This window comes from Daphnia magna, linkage group LG1 (assembly GCF_020631705.1).
Source record: "Daphnia magna isolate NIES linkage group LG1, ASM2063170v1.1, whole genome shotgun sequence".
Taxonomy (NCBI): Eukaryota; Metazoa; Arthropoda; class Branchiopoda; order Diplostraca; family Daphniidae; genus Daphnia; species Daphnia magna.
Window position 1 is genome coordinate 4,402,245 of NC_059182.1, and position 19,318 is coordinate 4,421,562.

General features: G+C 39.1%; 2 protein-coding genes and 1 long non-coding RNA gene across 3 annotated transcripts in view; all 3 read right to left on the reverse strand.

Moving 5' to 3' along the window:
- Nucleotides 1–13,695, reverse strand: part of LOC116930699 (dopamine D2-like receptor) — a 46,021-nt gene extending 32,326 nt beyond the window's left edge. The window contains exon 1 of the mRNA XM_045168556.1: nucleotides 12,362–13,695. Coding sequence (XP_045024491.1) covers nucleotides 12,362–13,204 — 843 coding nt within the window. The 5' untranslated portion in view covers nucleotides 13,205–13,695. The remainder of the gene's footprint in view (nucleotides 1–12,361) is intronic.
- Nucleotides 13,696–17,248: 3,553 nt separating this feature from the next.
- LOC123469494 lies at nucleotides 17,249–17,709 on the reverse strand. Its single transcript, XR_006642747.1, has 2 exons — nucleotides 17,605–17,709; nucleotides 17,249–17,535 (listed from the first exon to the last, which is right to left on the reverse strand). It is a non-coding gene; the product is annotated as an uncharacterized LOC123469494 (long non-coding RNA).
- Nucleotides 17,710–17,850: 141 nt separating this feature from the next.
- On the reverse strand, nucleotides 17,851–19,292 carry LOC116930702. Its single transcript, XM_032938095.2, has 6 exons — nucleotides 19,034–19,292; nucleotides 18,607–18,708; nucleotides 18,464–18,542; nucleotides 18,298–18,397; nucleotides 17,987–18,229; nucleotides 17,851–17,922 (listed from the first exon to the last, which is right to left on the reverse strand). Exons 2-5 carry the CDS (start codon nucleotides 18,692–18,694, stop codon nucleotides 18,029–18,031), a joined length of 468 nt encoding a protein of 155 aa, XP_032793986.2. The 5' UTR covers nucleotides 18,695–18,708; nucleotides 19,034–19,292; the 3' UTR covers nucleotides 17,851–17,922; nucleotides 17,987–18,028.
- Nucleotides 19,293–19,318: the final 26 nt, after the last annotated feature.

The following is a 19,318-nucleotide window of genomic DNA, read 5'->3' on the forward strand; positions in this document are numbered from 1 at the left end:
TAACGGTGCAAAATTAGAACGTTTTACGAGCTTGATAGGAATTTTTTGATTTTTACAAATGACCGCGTTCACCTCCGACCTTTAACTATTCATGCAAATGAAATGATTCACCAATCTGTTTCATGTCACACACGCAAAATGGATTCAAGCCAATCTTCATCTCCTCGCATCAGCGAATCCACCGATCGTATTTTTACAACAAGCTTTTTTTTTTAAATATGCAAACAAGTGACTGTTAATAATCGATATATCATGATTTATAACTCTAATCGAAATTGCCAGCTATAGTGGCATATTCCGCCGACAGCGGTATTTTTTTAAATTCCTTCTTCGCCTATACATACATACACATTGAAAAAAAAAAAGTCTAATTGATTGCCGCCTCTCAGATATTGTTGCACGCGCGTCTGCGCCGAAAATCGGGAAACACGAGACGCTGCGTAACCAGTAAACAAACCCAACCGACGAGGAAATATTAGACGATATATGAAGACACAGCAGCCCCATCTATGTGCAACTGACGTCTAGTCGCACTTTTCTTTTCACATCCTTTAACGAAGAGGGGGAAAAAAGGGGGAAGGGGGAGTTCTTCGATGTGTCGAGAGACAATCTAAAAATAAAAATAATAAAATAAAAATATAAAAAAAATGCCTTCAACATGCGTTAAATACACGCAAGTTGATTAAATATGAATATAACGAGTTGGTCTATATAGTGTGCTGTATATATCATTTATACCGTGTGCGTCCTAATTATATCACCGGGGAGATATAGTATATATATACCGTGTGTATGATGTATAAACGAGTCCCGAGAGCCCACATGATATGTATATATAGGCCCCCGTCCTGTTTATATACCGACAAATTGAATACGAGTTTGAATTACACGCGGGAGCTTGTCGAGCCTGTCACTGATGTAATCAGGGCACGTCTGTCACGACCGATCCAAATCTCTTCATTCAATTTTTGTTTTGTTTTTGTTAAAATTCAAATATTTTTGAAAAATTCTTTTTCACTTTCCCCCCTCTCTTTTCTGTATTCATCAAGAGGTCGCGTCAGTTTTGTTACGTCATTCACACGTATAAGCTCAGAGTTTTAAAAAATGAATAATCCTGACGTCACTATTATAGTCGTGTTATTTCTATTTACGTCATCCATCGATTTAAAAAATTGCCTTCTTTATACATTTTCAATAAACAAATCCCACCCCCCCCCAAAAATGTTTGAATATATTATAATCAGGAGGAATTAATAATGCACAGACATCACGTTTAGCTCACTCTCTCAATAAATGAAAAGGATAAAATGGCATATGCTGCAACATCACCGCACAGCACAAGACATGGCCGACACACATTTATTCTTCCTATAACTGAGAATAAAGCAAAAGGTCGTATGTACACACACACACATATAGACCCTATATATATATATACGTGCTGTGATGATGGGTATATAGAACCAGCTGCTTTCAAAGCTCGCCTTCCTCCAAAAAATGAAAAGAGATGGAACTCTATTGTATATATGAGCTTATATTACACGTATACGAGTCATATAACCTCTGGCCTACAGAAGTGTATATATACGACAACATGGCTGAGTGAGAACGGAAACGCTTGTTGGTCCTCCCGCGTGAGTGATCTTGCTCCTCTTGTCTTGATATTCCTCCATTTTTATTTTATTTTTTTTTTTTTGCGGTGCTGTATATAATACAATGGGCAGCACAATACGTGAATGTCAAGACCCATTCCCGTATTACACACGCAGCACGTATATCGACCTGTCCATTTCGATGACGGATTCTCCCCCACCCTTTCCCGGCCCTTTCCATCGCTTTTCATCGTTGCAATGTGATCATTTAAAAAGTAAACTATATACTCGGATGTATTACGTATGACTGAATGTGTCTTGTTTCTGTTATTCACGAGAGTGCTCGTCGAGCTTGTTAGCAAGACGGACTTGTGTATATAGACACAGCAGTTGTGTTGTATAATCTCTACAGTGTGTTATAACGGCGCCATTGAGCCGTATAATGAACTATACTGAACGTCTCCAATGAGATTAGTCAACAGAGCACACAGATTGAGAGCAAAAAGCCATTGAAACCTTTGTATCTATATAGGCTATACACGTATATATAAATTGCAGAACTCTAACGACCGATAGCGAAAATCAAGAAAAAATTAAACAAGATAACTCGTTTTTTTGTTTGTTTGTCAGTTTCCCTAGACACTCCATCGTTATCTATGTAGATAGACACACCCTCAGGGGTTAGTGTTTCGTGATTGTTTTGCAACGATCCTCAACACCGCGCTTTCTGCATCCTTATATAAGAGGGGAAGGAAGGAAGCTCGTAACAACCAATGAATTCACAAACAATCCTTAAGATTGACAACAACTGTATAGATCTACCCCCCCGTTTCACCATTAAGAGATGTTGGGTTGTTATAAGACTGAACAAGAACGATTCTTCTTCCTTTTTCTTTTCGTTTGTATAAACCTAACGAGACAGTCAGATCTTTCGGGATACGTGATGAGATGAAAAAGTGAATTTTTGTTTTCCCCCTCCCCACTGGCAACGCCGCAATGCACATATAAGAACAGTTTGCATATATTTATTCTGTATAGAATATGTATAAATATTTAAGCTGCCGGTCGTGTAGACAACTGTCCTCGTCGCTTCACATCTATATCGAACATGGAAAAGTCAAAGGTAAAATACCTCATCCTAAGAAGAATAAAAAAGGGGGACTGGATCTATATATTTGCATATAGGAACCATAACGAGGATGATGTTATTAAAGGTGCATACTTCAAGCTAAATGTCAAGAAGGATAGACACACATTCCTCAAAGCGTATACAGTAGTGAACGCCATTAAGGGCGTGATGCCCTCTCGGTCACGATCGCTTCATTAACAGCGGCTTTTCTTCCGCTGTTTTTCCATATATTACGTATCCTGTATATATAAGGCACATCCGAGTTGTTGTATGCCTGAAATGTGTCAGCTTGCCTCCGTTATTTAATCGGAAATTGAACTGAAAGTCACTTGAAAAAATAACCGACGAACCAAAAACGAATTTGAGAGCAAACAGATGCTATATACTAAATATATATTTAAATTTGCATAATGAAATGCCGCGAATCAGTTATATATACAGTCTCGATTCACTTATACAAGCTTTCTTGGGTCTCATTCATCTACATCAAGCGAGAAGGGGGGAGTGGGTGAAACGGCTTCATAAATCCCGTCCGGATATATGCAAATCAATTTTCGCAGGAAATCATTTTCAGAACTCTATGTAGATCGTCTATACATAGCCCAGATTTGGGGATTTTTCGTAGAAATGATTTTAATATGCCCAAGGCAGTGAACATTTTTTTTTTTTTAAATCAAGAAAAGTCAATTTCGTGTTTTTCATCACATTGCCATGAAGGTGTGCATGTAACATTTTGCTTCGCTTGTACATAATCAAGCGAGCAGTTAAACCTGCAGAAATGTACAAAAAGAAAAAGAGCAGCAGACACACAAATAATCGACAGGCCGAAAAAGAGGAGCAAAATTGAAAATGGCCCATCTATAAAGCCCTTGGCATGACAATAGCGCCATACAACAAGGGCACATCACGCATCCGTCAAATTCTATTGAACGTTGCTGCTGCTCAAATATATCCGAGGGCTTTCACGCGCGTTTCTGTCCGTCGGACCGCATCCAATTGGCTTGACGGCAATCGACAACTCGAGAGTATGGAAGGAGCGTATGGAGGAACGCCCAACTTTCTATAATATATATAGACATATATATAGACTATCTATATAGAGAGTAAGAGAGCTCAGAAGTAATTAGGCAACATGCTTTCAAATGAATTTTAATTGATTATGGCTCCATATATATACGTAGCTGAATAAGCTCTATATGTTCACGTTCTTTGTGTAGCCTATGGATATTCTATATATAAATGTTGGCATGTTTCAATGGAAGGATTCGTTGTATGGGGCATGACGAGGTAAATACTGAATATAACAGAAAAGGGCAAAAGGAAAAGCTTTTAGACCATTTAATTCAAAATCTTTGCCTTTTTCAAAACGAATGCATGGATATTTGAAGTGAAAAGCGGAAGCAGAGGAACAATAGCAGGAGGAATGCACTTTGTGTTAAATTTAGAAGAAAAACTCAATTCAGACGAGAATGATAATGAAGAGTTACGTCAGAAAACAAACACTTGACATTTTTCAAGAGTCTCTGCAACTGCTGTGAAGAGATGAATAGACCACGTTTTTCATGTTCTTGTATAATGATGGGCAAGTTATTATAAAGGCTCTAACGAGTGAACCCGTTAAATATAACACGTCTTCATCAAAGTCGGAAACTTTAGATTGCACGTTCTGGTCAAAAAAATAATGGCGACTCTCGAAAAATGTTTCGCATTATATACGCGAATCGTATAATTGATTGACGCCATTTTTCGATTTCTGTTCAAAGAACATTATATATCATACACTACGCAATGAAGGTATCGGGTTCTGCAACTGCAAGGAAGGGTCCGCGGAGAAAACTTCTTGTTAACGTCTGCTCGTATACATAGTCTATACTATATTAGCTGAGGACTGTCTGAGTCAACACAGAACGTCAAAATCGTAAACTAATTATGTAATCACGATTGAAACTGCAACGAACACATTATATACTGTATGTCCTGATCCCATCAACTTCCTGCATATACATCCTCGTTCATAGTTGCGTAACAATTTTCCTTGTTTATATTATCATGAGCGTATAGACTCCTTCGTTTATACAGGGCACGCCTCATGTTACCCAATATTGATTCACCCTGTATAATATATAATAGATATAAGAATTTCTATTTTATCTTCGTTTTATGAGTTTTCTCCTTTCAATTTCCAGTTTTTTTATTTTGTTGCTGTTTGGTGGGGGGAACCACCAAACAACCAAACTCAATGCTGGGCTTCTCCACGGGTGGCTGTCATCCTATGTGGTGTAGACAAACCGTGGTCATGGTGTATACGTACAGATCAATGATTGCAACAACATAGAACCTTGTGTGCATATGTGCGTAGATCTTTAGAAAAATCAACGATTGATGTTTAAAAAAAAAAAAGAATTCAAATCTTTTGTGTTGAACGTTGACATGTTGGGTTCTGTGCTATAACATAGCATATAGTTAAGATGAGACTGTATATATATTTTCAGAGTGAAAATCCCGTTCTATGTATACGTACTCTTTCACCTCCGCTTCTCATTGTTGTTTTTATCGGGAGTGTATAGGACGTAGGGAAAGGGATCTCTGATGTGCACATGGATCATTCGGATTGGCACAGACCACATCAAAAACCATAGCGATGTATATACAAGGCTTTCATCTCCTAAACGCGATTCCCCAACGTTCGATATTAGAAGAGTATAAAACAAAAATTCAGAAGCAAAATAAAATAAATAAATCACAAGATTTTTTCCCCTGTTTATTTTGTATATTTGCTTTATTTATTTCCGTGATTTTTATAAACGTATATATACAATTTCTCACTTTATTCGTCTATGCGAAATCCGACTGCCCAGCAATATCTTGAACGCGAAAGATATAATCACAAATGCAAATCTAAATGCGAATGGTATGCTGTATAAATAATTAGTTCCTGGTTATAATCACCGGAAATCGAATAGAAAATCAAAGGGAAACTATATAGCGGATATGCAAACAGACAACACAGTCAAAGCTATATTATTCAGCTTAAGTGCTGCTGTGCAGACTAAACCAATATCCGATAGGTAGACTACAACAACAAAAAAAATGGATAAAATAAACTTAACGCAACCCTTCAACTTTGTCTCGATCCTCCCAAGCACCCCAAAGAGCAGTCATTCGAGAGAAGAAAAAAAAGCAAACAGCAAATGCGAGAAAAGAAGCAAAAAAAAAAGGGGGAGAGAAAAGAAGAAATCGACATCCGGAGCACGGTCGCTATGGGCATCTCCCGACGACAACAAAAGACGAGCAAGAGTTGAATTACAGTAGACAGAAAGAAAAAAAAAGAAAGAGGGCAAGTGATGCAGAAATACACAACAGAAGAGTGGAATCAAGGAATATAAGAAGAAAGTAAAGCGAAGGATGGACGGGAATCACGCGTGATGAAGCGATGGAACAACGAGAAATCAAAAAAATAAAAGGAGACAGGAGCTTTCGCAAGTGCTTCTCAGAATGGTCCTCTCTCTTAAGGTCGTCGATTCTATTCCTATAGAAGCTACAGGGGGTCTAAGTTTAATACAATAAAATAATAAGATATAGAAAAGAAGAAGAAGAAGGAAAAAAAGAAAAAAATCATAGAATCGGGAGAGGTGCCCCTCCTTTATGTTACATAGGCCTACCTATATAGGACGCAGGCTTCTACATTGCCTCAGGAGATTTAGAGATTGATATGTTCTATGTATCTTTTCTTATCATCTAAAATTCTATGTGACTTTTTTCCTTCTTTTCTTTGAGTTTCCTTGCCGCGCTCGCGGCGCGTGCAATTGCCGAGTGGTTCACATTCGGTGCAGCGAGGGGTAACTTGGTCAAGTTGACAGCGTTGCCAGTGCATGCAAAATTATGATTTTATGATGGCACGGGTCGTGATAAAACTTTTGCGCTAAAGTAATCAACGCAAGTCACTCGCCTTCGACCGAAACTTGACGTTGGTCCATCATCTAACCAAAGTTGTTTTTGTTTATCTGGTTTTTAAAAGTTAGAAATGCACATCCCGCGTGCATATGGCGTTTGGCTTAAATCCGTTCATATACGCTTTTATGAATGAAGATGTATTTTATTCTTCGGTGTATTTCACGCGAAATGTCTGTTATATTGATGGAAATACCGAAACTGGCCCCTCGTTGTATAAGTTATAAAACTAGGCTATACTAAGTAGCTACGGAATGGAAAGGATCGTTGCTCAGCAGATGGCACAAGTTCGACATCAATGGCGTACTGCCATATACACGATTCAAATCGATGATGAATAGCCAAACTTTTATAAGCTGAAAAATGATTTTCCAAAATTGTTTTTTTTTCTAAATTCGTTCGTTTCTGTAATCTCGATCTTAATATTAAGAAGCTCGTCACCTGCGCAGAACCTATGGATGATCTTTAATTTATTCATCGGTCAAATGTGGATCAAAGAAAAGAAACATTTTTATAGCATCATACTTCAAAGTTCACATTATTACAAATAAAAAGCCAATAAAGCGCTTGACGTGGTATAAACTCAAAAGTTCTATACTTACACATCTAAAATTTTTCCCCATATTTTTTACGCACTTGATTTTATTACAGAAATGCCGTACACGCGTGAGTACACAGCACGCGAGCGAACGTCAGCAGTGTCCCCTTTCTAAACAATTGGCCGTGTTTGTTGTGTAATACCATGCCCAGCCTTCCGTGTATATTATATGTAACCTTTCGTGATGCGTGTGCAGTTGCATAATGTTTAATTTGACTATAGTTTAATTTGACCTATACGTTCAAATAAAAAAGTATGTAGGCTATATAGACATGTCACATTCGGCATGAAATCATATCTAGGCTATTACATATATAGCTACAATCAGCTGATGAGATGATTTAGCGACCGTGCCTTTGTTAGTTTTTAGGACTTCAGTGATCCCTATATTTGAGACCCATATAGTGTAACAATACGCCTTATTCTTGTACTAGACATCGTTTGGTCAATCTTTTTGATCACCCGCACTGTGTTGGTCAATAATATACAATGATTGACCGCGGCTGTATCAGAAAGAAGCCCCGCTGAAGAAAAAAGAACTTCTTTTATGTATAATATGTATACAGGAGGCATTATATAGTTGGCCTTTTGATGTAGTTGAAGAGGTTACGTACATGCCACGTCTGTAGGCTAGATACAGTATATGATGAGTAACACACAGGATTCAATGTGCATATATGGACAGACAAATGAAATGCAGTATAGACAAAGTGGAAGACCAGCAACAGGCCTTTCTCTTGCGATATAGTCCCCTTAACGGACACAATAACTTAGTTGGGATTTGCATCTCGGTATGAAGTATATAGGTCTATAATCGCAGTTCAGCAAAATCTACATGTCGTGCAGACCATGAAATGTTAAAAAACTAAATCTGAGATAAATAATTCCATCAAGACTTTTCAACTCTTTAAATTTTTATTCGACCCAAAGTTGCCTAGTAGATATAGGATATATATGTATAATAGAATATTAAATCTTCAAAAATTGAAATCAAACAAATTCCAAAGAAATATTTGAATTGCGGATGGAAATTCGGTGAGGGGATAGACGTTGATGAATAAGAAGGCCCTCATTTTCAATCATAAACGGTGACACACAAAAAAGTTCCATCATGCTGTGAATGGGATTGCACGCCTTGCATTTTGATTATCTTATCTGTCTGTTTTCCGTCCGGCAGGGCATCACGCGCGTTTGTCTCATGTCACTTTCCTCGTATATATATATATACACACAGCAAATAATAAGCGCCTGCTGCTGTTGATGGCGATGATGACGGATGGCCTTGTTACATTGTAGGGAGGGAAATAGAATCAATTTTTTTCTTCTTCAAAACACCAGCAGAAGAAATACCAAAGCGGATCAGCGCATCAATTTTTGCTGCTTTTAATTAATTCGCTCTTTCTTCCGCCACGTGTGGATTTATTTTTACACGAGGCTGTCGAAGAGTTTTTCTCGATCTGCCGTTTGTTATATATAGGCTACACAAACATCTATAATATGGGTGTGTACGTACGTAGCTGTACAGGGTAAAGGAAATCGACTTCATTTTCCAAGTATTGAAAAAAAGACTAAAATGATATTGACTTGATAAATAGAGTGTGTAAAAAGGCGTGCGGAGAGGAAATCGACAACGGTGAAAGATAAGGCGTGCTCTTGGGCTGTACATAAGTGATTGATGCGAAAAAGGAAAGTGACACCCTCAAAAACGGGACATGAATCTTGGTTAGTGCGTCTTTAAACTATATAGATTCGACGCATTAAATTATTTACAGTATATATTTATATATATATACACATAGAGGGTGTGTGTGTGTGTGTGTAGGCACGCATCGATAACTGATATATTATTGTTGCTTAGTTGTTCCGCAAAATGCCGATAGAAAACGTTTACATTCAGACAAAATATATATTCAATTTTATATAATCGACATTTGCGCGTGTAATATGCCTATAGGGTCTATACTATTATATAGAAAAGATTTAAATCAATTGCTTCTTTGATCGCATCGCTAGATATTGTTTTCTTTTATACCAACGTTCTCCATTGGCTTTGATATGGTCCACTTGTTCCATTCGGTTTTGTTTTTTAATTATTATTATTATTTTCTTGTAGCAAACGATTGTTTTTTTTTATCTTTAAAAATTCCAGTAGCCTATTATTCTTCACGCAAATGTTATATAGAGGCTTGCGGTTACGTTCCGGTTGCTATATATTGGATTTGACTTGGTGTTTATCTATAACAAGGACGGTGATGCGCAAGCGCCGATTCTCGGAGATCAGCTCGCAATAAAACAGAAGAATATTATATTAATCCAGATTTTTTTGGTTTTGTTTGATTCCTTTGGAAATTGCCAGGAATTTTAGAATTAAGCAACCAAAATATTGAAGAGCTTCCCTTCGCCCACTCGTGGAAATCCATTTCGAAGGGATGTGTTTTCCTTTTGATATTTTGTTTCCACGTATCAAACCAAGTTTAAAAACATGTCTAGGCGTGTATATAGCCTAATATTGGAATAATCCAATTTTTTCGTGCGAGTTTTTACCTAGAAGAACCAGAGATCAAAAAAGATGCTGCACATCATGTACAAGAGCAACTGAACTTGCTCTCAAAGTGAGCAAGAAAACGGATTCTAAAAACCAAGTCAGCCATTTTCTCAGATCGTTTATTTTTCTCTGTCACAGTGCCAGCAATAACGTTTTGGAAGCACATGCCGTCCTATAACTTGAACGATTTTTAAAAATATACACCGGAGGCATATGTCGCGCAGTTGCCACTTTCTCTAATCGAAAACACGGAGAAAATTATATATATGCTCTCGTGCGGTATATCGTGCTGAATCTTTTTCCTATATATGCACACAACAAAACCTGGACAACGTTGATGTAGATATAAGAACTCTCTCGTTGCTTTTTCGATCGAGCAATGAACAATGGCTGCAAGAGGGATAAACCCACCGTGAACTTGGGGCAGTTATAAAATCGATTGCTATAATCAATTATACGTCTGCACACATAAAAAAGATCAGCTATATATTCAGAGTAAATGGTATATTATAACGTCTCTATTTAAGACTGGAAAAGTAAAAGAAACTACATATAAATTGCTCCCTCGGTCTAATCCATCGATCCAATGAGAGTTGGAGGAACGTTCGTTTACTATAGCCTATTGGCTGTCTGTCGTAAACGCTGATGTTTACGTAAGGCTTAGGCTATATAGTTCAAGACAATAAACATTTCCCCCCCTTTCGCACTTGGCCAAATAAATGGCTGCCGTGAGTGGATTGCGTCATGACGGTGCTTCTGCTGCTCAATTCTTTGTTGTTTCCTCAATATAGGTTTATACCTGGCCGTGCTGATGGTATTAATCCACATCGATAATTTGCCATTTTACACGGAGCTGACGGAGACAGATTGCCGTATATTCAAAAAGACAGCGTCGTGCCCACTTACTTTCTATTGCAAAAATAGAGTTCCCATTTTCTATATAGGCAATACGATATACGCGGATACGCACGAATAGCTTTAACAAAATCGAGGAAAGATTTTCGTGTCACACGCAGTTAAGTTGCTATAGTGGAACGTGTTGACTCTGAACACAAAAGATTCGCAGTTGATGGTCGCGTTGCTAAACGCCAAACTGCACGCAGATGGTGATGGTGATGTGGCACGCGGGAACTACGTTATTTTCCTTTCCCAATTGAGTTCCCAAATTGAATGAACCACACAACTAACAGCTTTTTAAGTGGATTAAAAGCGTTTGCGTGATTTCGATGGATATAAAAGAGCAAACTGCCGTTGGTTGAAGATATACGTCGTCTCTGTCTCGTGCTGTGTGAAAAAGGAAAGTATATAAACCAAAATCTGCTGCCGGTCTATTCAATAGATTTTTGTAGAATTTCTGAAGAAAAGGATGGAATAAAAGGTGGTGGGGAATAGGTTTTCTTTTCTTATCGTGACACGTCTAACTAAACGCGATTATGCGCAAATGGCGGAAGTAGATGTGCACGAACATTTTGCGACGGTACGTGACGGCGTTTGCTAAACAACAAAACGCCTGTCCATCACGTTTGTCAGACACGGTCAACTGAAAGAGAATGTCATTCTGTTCAACGTCACCGGAATAATAACTGATACGAACATTACAAAGTACCGAACTCGACGTAATACGAGAATAAAAAAGCATCGAATTTCAGTAATGATTTTTTTTTTTAAAGATTACTTTAAATAGCTAATGGTTGCAACTTCATTTTTCTTTTCCGGCCTTGCCTTTTTCGTATCGATCTTGATCATCGTCATCATTTGATCTATTATGTGCCCTTTTCTTTCCACTTTTTTTTTTGTTTGGCTTTTGTTCGCGACATTCGACTGCAGACGGTAAAGAAAAAGAAAAAAAAACTCTACGATAACGAGCATATACCCGAGATTTTTAACAATTAATTTTTTTTTTTGAGAGAAAATATATTAGAAAAAAAAACTCAGATATGTCATTTGCATAAAGCTAATAGATCTTGCCTTCTTTTGCAAACAAAAATTGTCCATGCAGAGTAAACATTTCAGCGTCTTCTTGTGTGTTACACATATAGACATTTTCAAACTGGAAAATACTTCAAAGGCATCAAAGTCTCATGGAGCGGGCGGATGCCTCTTATATGTCCCTCGATTGTGCAGCATGAAAATGTTGCTTCTTTATATATAGACTAGCTATTGATACATGAAATAGACGGTGATACGTGAAAAAAAAAAGAAAGAAATGGCTCGGCCGCAACAGGCTGCGTATATAGGCACTCGTGCAGGCACGGACCGTGTAACGAGGTCGCATACCAACCAACCGAATAACTCGATGATCATTTAGCTTCCTACGTGTATCTATATATACTGTGTGTATATCTACACAATTATAAGGAATGAGGACAGATTTGGCAGCATTCCTACTTTCCAATATCGTAAAGGAACGGCTGCGATATTATTGCTCACGAATCGGATCGGTGAAAGAATGCGACTACCCATATTGACTATATCCTTTTCTTTTCCTGTTTTCTCTACACATTTTTAGACAGCGAATGAATAGGAAAAGGACGAACGGGACTCACCGTGACGTAAACGGCGAACGGCATGACCAGCGTAGCGACAAGTAAGTCGGCAATGGCCAAACTGATGATGAAGTAGTTGGTGGCCGTCTGCAGGGCTCTCTCGCGATACACGCTCAAGATGACGAGGACATTGCCGAAGACGGTCAACAACGGGAATAAGAAGAGCAAAAGAGCCCAGAAGTTTTTGGCTTCCATGTCGTCATCGTATCCGTTGAGTGTGCCGTTGGTGTAGTTGGACAACTCGTCGTCCGCTGTCAGGCAGATGCGGCTTGGCGCACCGGACGTGCCGTTCAGAACGCAGCCGGCCGGCAAGTGTGTTGTGCTGTTCAGGTAGGACGACGCATCCCGCCAGGTGGTGGTCGTGCTGTTCAACAGCTCCGTCATGGAGCCCAGCCAGTTGGATTCGCTTCGATTGTTGGCCGTCCTCTCCCTGTGATGGAGCGTCCAATCGGAGAGCGTCGTGCCGCTGTTGCCGCTCCCGCCGGACGAGTGGACACTATTGATGTGACTGTTGTGCGTGTCGTGAGGCGTTTTGGGGTAATAAACGCTACTGGTGCTGGCCCGACCCATCATGGCTGGCCGACCGGCCACGGTAGGTCGAACAAGACGCAGCGCGCTTCGTTTGGTGTTGAATGCGAACGAACCGGCCGACGGGTCGCCGTCGGCCGGTGCCGGTTTGGCTGCCGTCACGCCGCGCACGACGTAGCCTTGAATTCTGGCCATTTTAGATGAATAGCGTTTTGTGCTGGACGCTGTCACTGGAACGACGACCGACGTCACCGTAGCCGTCGTCGTGTCCGCGAACGCGGCCGCCGCTGTCGTCAGGCTCTCCATGGCTATCATCACTTTCCGCGTGTATTCCGAAAGAAGCAGTTGAACTTGACACTCTGGAACTTGACAATAATAATACAATAAAAAAAAAAAACACTCGACCAATTTTTAGATCGTGAGCCGTTGGAAGTCTTCCGTGTACATCCCGACCGATTCCATGGCTCCAAAAAGGCAAAACGATCGACGTTCGCATTCACATTTTTCGATTCTCTTTCGAATTGTTGGCACCAAATCATAATTGCAAACCACTTTCACGATGATTTCGTCGGCTTTTGTATGACCCCCGCAGATGTTCCACTGTGAGACCGGCGGACGCGATGTGGAACGCAATCAGCTACTCTCCATCGTCATGGATATAGGCGGCACAAAGCGAGCAACTCGATTAGGAACAATCGGGGCTGTGAGCGACGCAGGGCGACGGAAGCGAAGATGCGACTGCACGTCCTACACAATCCGCACTGGGTTTCTATATCTTGTTGAGGGCACCCCTCTTCCTTCCTTGGCGGATGTTCAATCGGCTTTAGATAGTACACGTATAGCGCATATACCTTTTCGCTGCGCTGCCTGGACTGAGCGGCAGAGAACGGGTGACACATGCGCACGCATCAAATGCCGTGTTTGTATGCACTCTGCCGAATATTCATGTACGAAAAATATATAGTATCTCCTGGACGGAAATTGTGACCACCAGAGAGCTGTGTACAGCTGTGACAACGTACAGCTTCAATTGAAATATGAGCCTCTAATCGGCAGGGTACGTCAATTTTTGAACGCTCTCTTCGACATGATACGTACTTATTATACAAGGTAAGGATATTCATCTACATGATGCAGACAGGTTTAACTTTTGAGAGAGAAACCATAGAGCTTTACATGTAAGACCCACATTGGACCCTGTAGGCCGTTATGCTCTTGTCCTTCGTAGAAAAATGATATATTTACAGCAAAAGGGCAAAGGAGTTTTGGAAAGGGAAAATGCTCAAATGAAAATCCCCGGTGTTGAATTGATTACGATAAATCATCTTTTAAAGCGTAAAAATCCCATTGTTTTGCTGATCTTTATATACAGAAACTCCGTCTAAGATGGAGGACGGATATATCTTGTGCTCAAACTTATACGAGATCTCAACAATCGTCTAGGTGTTTCTCTTTCTTTTTTTTTGTGTGGCGTGATCTGCAAGATGAGGCTACATACTAATCTGACGAGTATATAGAAAATGATTCAGCCATCCGTGTATTTTTCCATTAGCTAAAAGATCATGGGCTGACGAATCAAAGCGAGCACTTGTCGAGCGTGGTCTTGATAAAATGGCGAAGGCGTTGAGTGGCCAGGCAAGTGCGTGAAAGTAAATAGAGCTGACGCTGCGGTGCACTGCCGCATGTGTCATTATGAAGAGAGAGAGAAAGAAACAAAAAAAAAAGGAAAAAGATCGCAATGAAAACTGGAAGAGACACGACAAAGACAACGACGACGGGGTCGTGTCGTTTGTAATGAAATGTGTGTCGCTTTGCGAACGTTACTCGCGCGGATTACATGTATAGGCTATATAACCGGCGCATCAAGACTTAAGCTTCACACCACTAGATATAGCGCCGCGTATAACATATATAATATACTCTCGACTGCTTTCTTTGCGGGTTAACTACATCATTGGCCAACCTTATAAATGTATATATAACTATATGCCGTACCTTATCGTGGTCGGTTGCGTTAAAACGAATAGGAATTGTACAGGAGTTTTTTTTTTTTTTTCCTGTTATTTAGTAGATATCCAGTAAGCGCATGTACATGTTTTTTTTTTCTTTTTCAAACAAAAGAAGGAAAACTTTGGCACAGTTTATTCACAGGGACGTGTACTATATAGCCTTCATAGAATCCCTAGCGTGCGAGGCCTTGCCTGACGACCTTCCGCTTTGGTATAGAAGCTTTTTTTGCATATCATATCGTCTTTATGTCCTTGCATATACTTCTTGAATAAAACAATGCTCGTGGCATTGCATTCGTTGCTATACAGGAGGTGAATGCAGTAGAAGGAGTAGGTCGGCTAGCGCTGCTGCAAAGAGCTCATTAAAAGCAGCCCAATAAAATAATATATGAGACAAAGGTATACGTATATAGAGCCCCTGATAAATAGAAACGGCAAAGCTTTATTGCAATATAGCCCATGGCCAGCACATATATGAAATTTAAGAGAAATGCATGTAATGAACCTTTCATTTTCGTTTCAACAACACGAGTTTGCCAGCAAAACGGCTTATTATATACTTGAGGGTATATATCGAAGGAAACAATGAGCAGAGTCACATCATTTGTAGAGCAATTCTGTATCCTGATTAGATGTTTATTACATTTAGGACAACATTGCGTATTAAGAGGGCAAAGGGCACGAAAGCGCCGAGTAATATTCTATATAAGCTGATCGAAACCTATTTATTCTGTAAGGTTCACAATGACAAATGAAGAGCAAGTTTTAAGGGCTCTGTTTAAGCAATATATTTCCTTTAATTTTTTTTTGTTTTCTTTTTAAAGATACATTCATCACGTGCCCTTTCGTCTTTAGCCTACTGTGCTATCCTGCTCTTGGCCGCGTCAATGACGACCTATACACTCCATAAAAAGAGTTGTGTAAAGCCTATATGTACTTTAAAGGTTGGACGCAGTGCTTGTATAGACTTATGGGAGTGTAAATAAAAGGAGGGCGAACGTAGAGGTGTCAATACAACTTACAGCCACTGCACTGATGCTGGCCGATAATAAGCCGGACGTTTCTTTTACGCCTTTGTGCGTCTCCGTCGTTACGGTTGTCCGTGCGTCAAAGATGTGTATACTTGTCTGCTGCTTTTTATACGGAAACACAAAGGCCAGACTGCGAACAATATCAGGCGCTGAAAATATAAAAAAAAAGGGGAGAAGAAGGAAAACACGTTATTTAATGTTATGAGAGTGCACATTGTTGCTTTATCTCATAAGTTACGTTTGTTTGGTAGTACCTATACAAAGACTAATAGTACATCAGCGTGATATGAAGTAATTGTAGTAAAACGAAAGTGATGACGTTTTTTTCCCAACCATTGGGTTTTTTAAATAGTAAATCCATGTTTTTGAATCACCTCCCAACTTTAATATAGTGGACTGCTTGCTGGGAGCATGATAACATTGGTTTTATGTGAGAAATTGCCGTTAAAGTGTACGTAAGTTTTTTGTGTTTTTTTTCAAGTCAGTGTCGGAGAATAGATGTGAATATAATTATTGATTTGCTTATTTATATACTTCCTCTGATCTTACTGCTCCTCCGATACTTCCATGTGTAACAAATTTGAGAGAGAAATGATTGTGTTGGGAAATTGAATCAGCAAATTGGAAGAATTACTTGAGTTGCTCAATCAAAGCACCAATCTGTAGTACCGTATATGTTAAGTCGATTTGTAATAAATTGAATCATTACAACCGAAATCGAACGAGGATTTAGAATTTCAGGTCAGATTTGGCGTGGGCAAATTGATTTGGAAGTTGTACGTGCAATTTGAGCCTTTTTGAATTTCAATATCTCCTTTAGAACGTCCTACTGTCCAAAATACAAATCTCACTTCAAATCAAACCTGCTTTTCGTGATCCTCGTCTAATTTTGAGTAGAAATCAAGTGTTTTTAGCCAAAGTTGGGATTTGACCGAAAATCGCAAAAATGGGAAGGGCTATACCCTTTGCTGTTTTTCAAATTTTGACAAATTGGGACATGTCTCAGAATTTGAGCAAACTTAACCATTTAGACCGAAATCGAACGAGAATTTCAAATTTCAGCTCAGATTTGGCATTAACGAATCGGTTTTAAAGTTATACGTGGAACGTGAGCATGTTCCAATTTCAAGATTTCTCTTTGGAACGTTCTTCTGTCGAAAATACAAACCACACTTCATGACAAGCCGTTTCTTGGGTTAGGATGCACGGGCAGCCCGATCAAAGCTGATCGGGGCCGAATTTCCGGATTTTCTTCGAGACTTAATACCTTATTTGATCACTAATCTGAATTAATTATCTAGTCACATTGTTGAACGTCATTCTACATGGAAGATATGTATTTGCAGAGGCGTCTTGAGAATGACTGCCAGCACATAATGTTGCCTAGGTTGAACAAACATCCGATCATCACCACTGAAAATTCAGTTTCGGTAGACAATTATCATAGTACTCCCAAGCAGCATATATGTTTGCATTTTTCCCATTATGTTTTTATATTCCGTAGAACATCAGTCATCTCTGTAACACTAGGTCTGTCCGATGGATACTGACAAGGGTAGACAAACACCATTTTTTCATGTTGATTGAAAATGACATTTCCCGCCATCTGCAGAAGATGCGTTGTGTAATCAGGATGTACATTTGTTTTTGTTTTGTTTTTTAGATTTCGTCTCACCTGAAGTGGATCATCGATATAATCGGTAAACGGTTTCGGCAGTTCTGTACCAACGGCCAATTCTGCACTATAAAAAAGCATATTCGCAATTCTCCACACCTGCAATCAAATGTGAGGGTTTATCGCTTGAAACTATGACTCTTAAGACTCACATGCCTGAAAGAGGGAGCGTTTAAACTGCAGCGCTTTGTAAAAATGACGGTCGGAATCAGTCCATATTGGGAAAAGGCAACCAGTTTCTTTTTGCCACTTTAAGGCTCCGCTCTGAGAGCCAAATGAGACTACATGGATATTGCAATTTAAAGAAGAAAATAAATCCTATTAAATGAGAAAAGATTATTTGAAAATAAAATGATGGATCAAGTACAAAACGGAATCATACTTTCTGTTCTTCAATATGCTTTATATGCTGCCGTCAAGGCAGTCAGGCAAAGTGGCGGAGAAATACAAAAAGGGAATATTTGTTGTTATTGGTTATTTGCTTCACAGTCGACACTGTATTGTCATTGATTCCAGTTAAAGAGAGTGAGGATATCTCTTTCTCATTTGCAGGGTTCTTATTTTCAGAACACGTGTTTTTATCCATAAACTTGTCGACCGTTAGCAGAAATTCGTCCCACTTTCCCTGGGTAGAGAGATATGGAACAAAGTAAAAATCAACAGACTCTTCATTGTAGCAACTTGAGTACAAACCTCAACAAGAAGAAGTTCTTCAACAGCATCCCTTATGCTGCATTCTGAAAAGTAATTTGCCCACAATTTCTCCAAGTTATCCCTTTTTTCACATTGAGAACTAGATGTCAAAACAGAAGTTTTAGGTTAAATTGTATTTGATTGTCTTTCAATAGAATAGTATTACTTTTTAAAAAGAAGCAAATAACAGTTGGTAACTCGCCATAACATACCATATTCTTTCACAACAAATTCATCAGGGTTTTCTGTATAGTTTATATGTTAATAACAACAAAAAGGTGAAATTTGATAACCAAATTTATTTACAACCTGAAAAACGTTGCTCAGCTTCCACTAGAATTTCTGTTATTGCAGCTGCCGTTTCTGCCAGCAAGCTAGACAATTCAGTGGGATTCATCCTTAAGAAAATATCTATACAACAAAAGAAATGAACAATAGTACATTATTCTCTAAAACTGAAAGTTAATATAAAAAACTACCAAGCACTCAAAGTTACTTCATAGTCTTAACTAGTAGTAGAAAATATGACAGTAATCTAAAAATTTCAATGGTTTGATATTTTACATTCAGGCAAAACTTGCTATGCCTTTAGGATATGTGGGATCTTTCGGCATCCTGCAGTCAGTCAACAGAAAACCTAGCTTTGTTTTCTTGTAAATGATTGAAGAGGAATACAGCTTAAAGTTACATTATGCTTCTAATGTCATCATCCCTGTAACAAATATTAATTATGTACCATCAATATCTTTCCTTCCGTTGTGGTCGCTGACAAAATAGTCGTCCTTACGAGACCTTCATCAACGCACCGTAGCATTGAGTTTGGTTATGGTCGCGTGACAGATTGGTCAGTCGATTAGCCGTTGTCTCGATTGGAATGCGTGATAAGACCAGGTATAGCGAATTGGAAGGGCCAAATTTGTAGCGTTGCGAAGTATCGCCCAGATTAATGGAACCCAATGATTCACTGTGAGCTGTGACTGATTACGAACAAACAAAACAACTTGAAAACTTCAAACTAAGA

Excerpts from the sequence above, each read along its gene's own strand:
- LOC116930702 (XM_032938095.2), bottom strand. The coding sequence starts at position 18,694 with ATGAATCCCACTGAATTGTCTAGCTTGCTGGCAGAAACGGCAGCTGCA. Across the intron at positions 18,543-18,606 it reads AGCTGAGCAACGTTTTTCAG|AAAACCCTGATGAATTTGTT; the intron begins GTTGTAAATAAA and ends TAAACTATACAG. Across the intron at positions 18,230-18,297 it reads AAGAACTTCTTCTTGTTGAG|GGAAAGTGGGACGAATTTCT; the intron begins GTTTGTACTCAA and ends CTCTCTACCCAG.